The sequence below is a fragment of the Gastrolobium bilobum genome, unplaced genomic scaffold (genome assembly GCF_033153095.1).
Source record: "Gastrolobium bilobum isolate Gb01-03AN ecotype WA unplaced genomic scaffold, APGP_CSIRO_Gbil_v1 utg25868, whole genome shotgun sequence".
NCBI lineage: Eukaryota > Viridiplantae > Streptophyta > Magnoliopsida > Fabales > Fabaceae > Gastrolobium > Gastrolobium bilobum.
This window is the reverse complement of record NW_026898426.1, coordinates 497,677-504,927: the sequence shown is the minus strand read 5'-3', so window position 1 is coordinate 504,927 and position 7,251 is coordinate 497,677. Positions and strand designations below refer to the sequence as shown.

The following is a 7,251-nucleotide window of genomic DNA, read 5'->3' as shown; positions in this document are numbered from 1 at the left end:
TCTAAATAATAATATTAAACAAAATTAAATACATACTCTTACTCTCGTCAATTTCATCAATTTCACTCATGCACCAATTGACTATCATCGTTTTGTCCTTACCTATGATTCTAATGCCTATATTTATAGCCCATAGACCATTGTCCTCCTACTTCTGTTCCTATTCCTACTACTGCTACGTGATGTGATCTATGTGACCCTCCAACACCGTTTCCCCTTTCCCTTCCCATTCGTCAAATCATATCTTTCTTTGACCCCACCACCTCCCAACTCCACTCACATCTTTTCCCTCCAAAATTCCTCTTTTCGTATCCATGACGTGGCACTAACTCGTCATTCCCACGCCACCCTCTTAAAAGCTCATTTGCCACGACATGCACGTTTTCCCCCCCCAACACCATTTTACAATAATATCCCTCAACTACGAAAACAGTTTTTTCAACCTCCAACTATGGGCCCACTTGTCGGATACGTGGCTCAGCCCCGCTGGCCCATTCACAATCACCCGGCCCAATCGCACACCCATTTCATTTCCTAAATAACTACCATGTCCTTTCGAGCCCAATGTCTTCAGAATTACACCAAATACAACACAAGCATTTTGGGCAACGTAAACTTTAAGTCTTCTTCAGTTTTTCTGTTCCGTGCTCGTGCTCGTGCTCGTGCTGTGCTTCCAAGAGCAGGGAATGATTGAAACACCGTTGCAGTGTTGAACCGAACACAACTCACTAGAACCGCAATCATTACGAAAATATATAACAAGGTTAAAATGATGCTATAATAATAAATTAAATATTGTAGTAAACAGTTGGTAAAATAAAGTTTCCTTTAGACGAACCAAGACTCTACCAAATCTTGACCTCGGTCTTGTCATCATGATATAAATATATAGGATGATAAATAATATAAAATAAAAAAACCAAAAAGTTAAGTAGCCTCTTTCCCTCTGACAAAAGATACCAAAAAAAAAAAGGAGAAACATATATTATATTTATATGAATATGAATATGGATGAAAACTTCTGGTCTTATCTACCGCTGCTGTACATCCGGAGCAGAGGATCGCAGCCGCTTGCTGTTTGGCGGCTCAGCTTGGCCTACTCTTGAGCCATTTTCGTTTCTCTCGGAACGAGTGTCGCAGCTCCCACAGGTGGCGGCGTCGAGCACGCCGACGGGGCTTGATGGCGGCGCCGGCTCGGCTCTCCTACCTTTAGGACGAGATGCGGGACACGTGTCCACCACGTACTCCTCCATTAGTTGGTGACAGCATCTCACCATTTCCTGTCCCCGAAGAACAAAGATTCATTGCCAATATAATAATAAACAAACAAACCCAACAAAATAAAAAAAAAAAAAATGTAGAACTTGCAATCGCCAAAGACTGGAGCACACAATAATCAATGCTTCTCAAATCTTCAAATTATTCGAAAAAATAATAATAACTTCGTCTTTTTTTCATTCAAAATGAACCAACCAAGCCCATTAAAATCAAATTTTATATTCTGAAGCACAAAAGAATAAAATATGGAGTGTACTTTGTTTACTCTGTCGTGAAAAGACAGTGGCAATTGGCCGTTGGCTTCATGGGTGTGGCCAGCTGAGCAGAGCACGGCGGCGGCTGCCACGGTGGACGGCGCAAACCCCAAGAAGTCAATCACTGATAGAAATGCCATAATCAAAACGACATCAAATAAATGCGTTCCAAGAAAAAGAAAAAGAAAAAACTGAAAGTTGTGTCGTTTAGGAGTACTAGGAGGTTACCTCGAGTGGTGCTGAGAATGAGGTCTGAGGCTGTGGAAATGAACCAGTTCATGGATTCAGAATCAGAAGAAGAAGAAGAAGAAGAAGGGAGCTTGGAGATGAAATAATCAAGGTAATCGAAGGGGGTGACAGAACGCAGTCTCCATTTGAGATTGGCCATGACTCGAAGCTCCATTCTCTGAACCGTCTTTGGTTCGAAAACGAACCGGGGTTGGAACAATTGCAGGTCGAGCAATAGCGGCACTTGAGGCTCCTCCATTTTCGCCGCTAGAGACAAACAAGCCACTGAAAGCAGCTGAAACGCCCACCCACTTGGTCGCTGCCATAAATTCAAATAATAAATCAAAAAGGGTACCATACTAACGCCAAATAATCAACATTAATTGTGTCTGACTTTTTTCCCTTCGAAGTGTCATATTTTCCCGGAAAATAAGAAAAAGAAAAGAAAAGACAAGAAATAAACGGGGGTACCGGAAGAGAAGAGCATGACAGGAAACGGTCCAAGTAGTTAACGGAGAGAAACGCCGTTACTGGCCGGAACTGATAGAATGCGTGCACCTGCATTGCCCCAATAGATCAAACCCATAGTCAAAGATTGATTCATGCATCCAACCTGTGCGTGATAAAGCGCGTACCTTTAAGATCCAGTTGATGGCGTCTAAGCGTGCAGTGATGTCTATGAATCGGTCGCGGCAGCGCCGGAGATAATCTTTTTCCGGTATGTGGTGGGTCTCTGCGTGCATGAGTCCGGCGATCTCCGCTTCATCGAACGCCGGAGGAAGTGATGCCGGAAGAGGTGGCGACAGGTTGTCGGTGATCACATCGCCTACGTCTTCGCCGCACAACAAGCTACTAGCGGCGGAATGGTCCGGCGACAGAGACATTGCTGCGGCGGCGTCGTAGGGGGAGGGTGTTGGTTGAGGAGGGGATAACGGCGGTCACGGCATCTGTAACGGGAGGGTAACGGAGGATTGTGAGTGTAGTGGTGAGAGTGTGGTGTTGGGTCATGGTTGGCTCTTAGGGATTTGTGTTTGACATCTTAAAGTGCTCTCTTTGTTGGTCCGTGTCTGTGTTTCTCTCTCTTTCTCTTTGTTTCTGTCTCTCTGAAGTTTTCTTTTTTGTCTGTTTTTGTTTTGGTTGCCCTCTATTTTCTTTTTTGGTTTGTGCGTGTGAATTTGCAGAGAGAGTGAGAGAGTGAGAAACAGTCTCACTTATTTGTTTTGTGGATTTTCTATTGCATAAACTAGGAGTTGTCAAGCATAGACATTAGAAGAGACAGAGGAGAGAGAGTAATCAGCAGTGGGTGATTGGAGGGGTGTGAATGGCTTAATGGCAAGTGACATTTGAAGCATGATTTTCCTGTCGCTACATACTGGTTTATCGCCACAAATCATTTGCTTTTTCAGAACTGTATTTACTCTATTTGTTCATTCATCTTTTCACTTCTTGTATCTAAGTTAAAACAAATTATGACTTCTTCTAAATGATATATGTTAATTTTAAGATTTTCCTGGTGTCAGCTAAATCTAAATAACTTTTTTGTATTACAGTAGTTATGATGAAGAATAAATAACTAGTTTTAGTTTGGTATAAATAATTAAAATTAAATAATTATTCATTTCCTCTTTACAATAAAAAACTTGCTTACCAAAAAAAAAAAAAAAAACTTCTCACATGTCATTATGAAATTAATCCTTTGGACATTATAACAACAATTGCTTTTAATTCAAGATTTAACAAATAATTCAATAAAAATAATAAACATAACACTAATTTTATGGCTGTTTTGAGTTCAAATAAGAAGGATTAACCATAGTAGACCCTCACAAGGTGATGCAAACAACTTAAGATTTAGAATATCTTTTGAAATTTTAAGAATACTAGTTCATTACTCGTACGATGCACGGAGTAAAAAGATCAAAAAATTTATTGGCGATCGTCGTTAATTAATTTCTAAAAGAAATAATGTATCACTATTTCTCTCTCCCTCCCTCTATATATATATATATATATATATATATATATATATTAGTGTATTACTCGTGCGATATACAGGAAAAAAGAAATCAATTTGTTTGTGTTGTAAATATTAGGTCTTTTATTATTATTAGTATTTGTTGTATTGGGCCAAGCTCATTAGGTCAAGAATTAGGTTTTTTAGTCTCTATAAATAGAGACATCTTTGTATCAGATTAATACACAATTCAATAATATTTCAAATACCATTTTCTTTCAAGTTGGTATCAGAGCTCTCGATCCTGAGGGCTCTGCTTCCGCGCCTATTGTCTTTAGAACAAGAACCTTTTATTCTTTTTGTCTCTCGCTGCCATCAGCCGCCACCGGATTTTTTCCGGGGACCTCTTGGACCGAGAAGATCTCTGTTATACTGGATCTCTGTTATACTGGATCTCTGTTACTGTTCATCGTCTTCATTATTCTTCATCACAAGACAGCATCTGTTCATCACGATTGGACCCTTTCCCGGTGGTTTTTCAACTCCGAACAGACCCAGAAAGAACCGCGCTCATCGGACGACGTTGCTCGAGAAATTTCAGACCGGACGGCAACCGCACGCGCCCACACGCGCCGCCCCTTCCACCGCGAGTAAAGCCCACGCGCAGCCAATCTCACCGGCGCGTGGCGGCGCATGAGACCATTTTTCCGGATCGGACCACCGCGATCTTGATCGTCCCTTCATCTTCTTTCTGGATCTGTGCTCCTCTCTTTGATCAGACATCGTTTGATATTTATTTGTGATTTTTTGGCTACTTGGAGCTTTTCTTTAACCATTTTCTGTGCAGTATGGCCTCTTCTCAAAAGAGTTCTTTTTCTAAATTTTATGATGGTACCTCTTCTAGACCTAAGAGAGATGATCGATGGTGTTCTTATTGTAAAAGAACAGGTCATATCAAGGATTTATGCTTTCGCCTTTATGGAAAGCAAATTGTCGTAGAAAATATGGCAAGGATGCGTGGTCAAGCGCATTTTACTTCTTTTGAAATAACCCCTGCACCTAATGACACCCAATCTGCATTTCATCCAGATGAGTTGGAACGACTCCGAACCATTCTTGATTATCTGAGTAAGCCATCTGATACTAGTGCTTTGGCTATGACTGGTATGAGCTCCAAAACTCATTCTTTCATTTCTTCATGTAATGGTTTTAAACATTCTTGGGTTGTTGATTCTGGTGCTACTGATCATATGGCTTGTTGTGCTGACTCATTTATTTCTTATCGTCCTACCAGTGGAACTCATACAATATCCATAGCTGATGGCTCACATACATCAGTTGCGGGTTCTGGTGACATAAACTTACAGCAGTCCTTACATCTTAAGGATGTTCTTCATGTTCCTAAACTCTCCACGAATCTTCTTTTTATTCACAAAATTACAAAAGATTTGAATTGTACTGTAACCTTCTTCCCTACCCATTGTGTTTTTCAGGATCTCGCCACGGGGAAGACGATTGGTAGTGCTAAAGAGCAAGGTGGGCTGTACTATCTGGTGTCACAATCTCCCGCAAATAAAGTAACAGATCACACCCTCATGTCTCATGGTCAATCAACTGCTGATTCTTTAATTTGGCTGCATCATAAGCGTTTGGGTCATCCTCCATTTAGTTTACTCAAATCTTTATTTCCGTCATTGTTTTTGTCTAAATCTGTTGAGTCTTTTCATTGTGATGTTTGTGAATTTGCTAAGCATCATCGTGTGTCTTTTCCTTCTAGTATTTCTAAGAGTGTTGAACCTTTTGATCTTATTCATTCTGATGTTTGGGGTCCTTCTAAGGTCCCTTATTCTTCTGAAAATAAATGGTTTGTTTCTTTTATTGATGATTGCACTCGTGTAACTTGGGTTTACTTAATGCGTGAAAAGGCTGAGGTACCAGAACTGTTCTTTCAATTTTATAAAATGATTGAGACTCAATTTTGTAAAAAAATCAAAAGACTAATGATAGATAATGGTACTGAATATGTCAACAACACTTTTTCCCAATTTATACAAAATCAAGGTATGATTCATGAACTTACTTGTGTAGACACCCCTCAACAAAATGGGGTTGCTGAAAAGAAAAATCGTCACCTTCTTGAAGTTGCTCGTGCCTTACTGTTTCAAACACATGTACCCAAATGCTATTTGGGAGATGCCATTCTTACTGCAGCGTTCTTGATCAATCGTCTACCCACTCGGGTTCTCGATCATGTAAGTCTTATTCACTCCATGACTTCTTTTTTCCTTCTGTTCCAACTTTGCAAAGTCTTCCTCCTCGAGTGTTTGGGTGTGTTGTCTTTGTTTATATTCATAAACAACATCGCAGTAAGTTGGATCCTAGGGCTCTTAAATGTGTCTTCCTTGGATATGCTCCTGGTAAGAAGGGCTACAAAGTGCTATCACCTTGGAAGTCGGAAATTTTTTGTTTCTATGGATGTTACATTTAAGGAATCTGAGTCCTTTTTCCAAGGTCCTCATCTTCAGGGGGAGAATAATTCACCAGAAGACTCATCACCTTCCTTCTTTGAATCTTCAGTGTCTACTCCTTCACCTGTGTCAGTGTCTCTTCCTCTTGTTCCCGTTCCTAATGTGTCTATTTCTGATCCTCCTGTGACTGATCCTCCTATGACTGATACATCAAGTACACCAGAGATACGGAAGATTGTAACACCTGAATCGTCTGAACAGCCCATATTGCCTCAACAGCAACCTCAATCGTCTGAACCACCGGTAAATCCTGAATCTCATATTTCTGATCATGATGTTAATACTTCTGATGACTTACTCATTACTACTGCTTCTGATGATTTACCCATTGCTTTAAGAAAAGAAAAAAGATCTTGTTCCAAGAAAACTTGTTCTTCCCGTCCCTCTTGTACTCAATACCCTATCTCCCATTTTGTTTCCTCTGCTAATCTTTCTGTGGAGTACAAAATCTTTGTTTCAACACTAGATTCTACTTCAATCCCAAAATCAGTACATGAAGCTTTGAAAGATGGGAATTAGGCTCAAGTCATGCAAGAGGAGATGAATGCGTTGGAGAAAAATAAAACATGGGAGGTTATTGATAGACCCAACGGAAAGAAAGAAGTAGGGTGCAGATGGGTTATGCCCTGAAATATAATTCTGATGGCACTCTTGAGAGATACAAGGCTCGATTATTCGCCAAAGGTTACACTCAAACCTATGGTATTGATTATGAAGAAACCTTTGCTTCAGTTGTAAAGATGAATACAGTGAGAATCTTATTGTCCCTTGCTGCCCATTACAATTGGGATATAAATCAATTTGATGTGAAAAATGCTTTCCTCAATGGTGAGTTAGAAGAAGAAGTCTACATGGAAATCCCGCCTGGTTTTGATTCTGTGAAGGGGAAAAATAAAGTTTGTCGATTAAAAAGGCCTTGTATGGATTGAAACAGTCACCTCGTGCTTGGTTTGGAAGGTTTACTAAGGTTATGATGAGCTTAGGATATAGACAGAGTCAAGGAGATCAC

The 7,251-nt window shown here is 40.2% G+C and overlaps 1 protein-coding gene across 1 annotated transcript; it reads right to left on the bottom strand.

The window, feature by feature from the left end:
• Positions 1-1,031: 1,031 nt before the first annotated feature.
• Positions 1,032-2,644, bottom strand: LOC133316218 (cyclin-D4-1-like). Its single transcript, XM_061517945.1, has 5 exons — positions 2,396-2,644; positions 2,232-2,318; positions 1,761-2,079; positions 1,535-1,656; positions 1,032-1,280 (listed from the first exon to the last, which is right to left on the bottom strand). The coding sequence occupies exons 1-5, from the start codon at positions 2,642-2,644 to the stop codon at positions 1,032-1,034; spliced, it is 1,026 nt and encodes a 341-aa protein (XP_061373929.1).
• Positions 2,645-7,251: the final 4,607 nt, after the last annotated feature.

What these genes read in the sequence shown, in the direction of transcription:
- LOC133316218 (XM_061517945.1), bottom strand. Translation starts at nt 2,644, where the DNA reads ATGTCTCTGTCGCCGGACCATTCCGCCGCTAGTAGCTTGTTGTGCGGC. An exon ending in CCATCAACTGGATCTTAAAG is followed by an intron (nt 2,319 to 2,395) that starts GTACGCGCTTTA and finishes GGGGCAATGCAG; the next exon opens with GTGCACGCATTCTATCAGTT. An exon ending in TGTCATGCTCTTCTCTTCCG is followed by an intron (nt 2,080 to 2,231) that starts GTACCCCCGTTT and finishes AATTTATGGCAG; the next exon opens with CGACCAAGTGGGTGGGCGTT.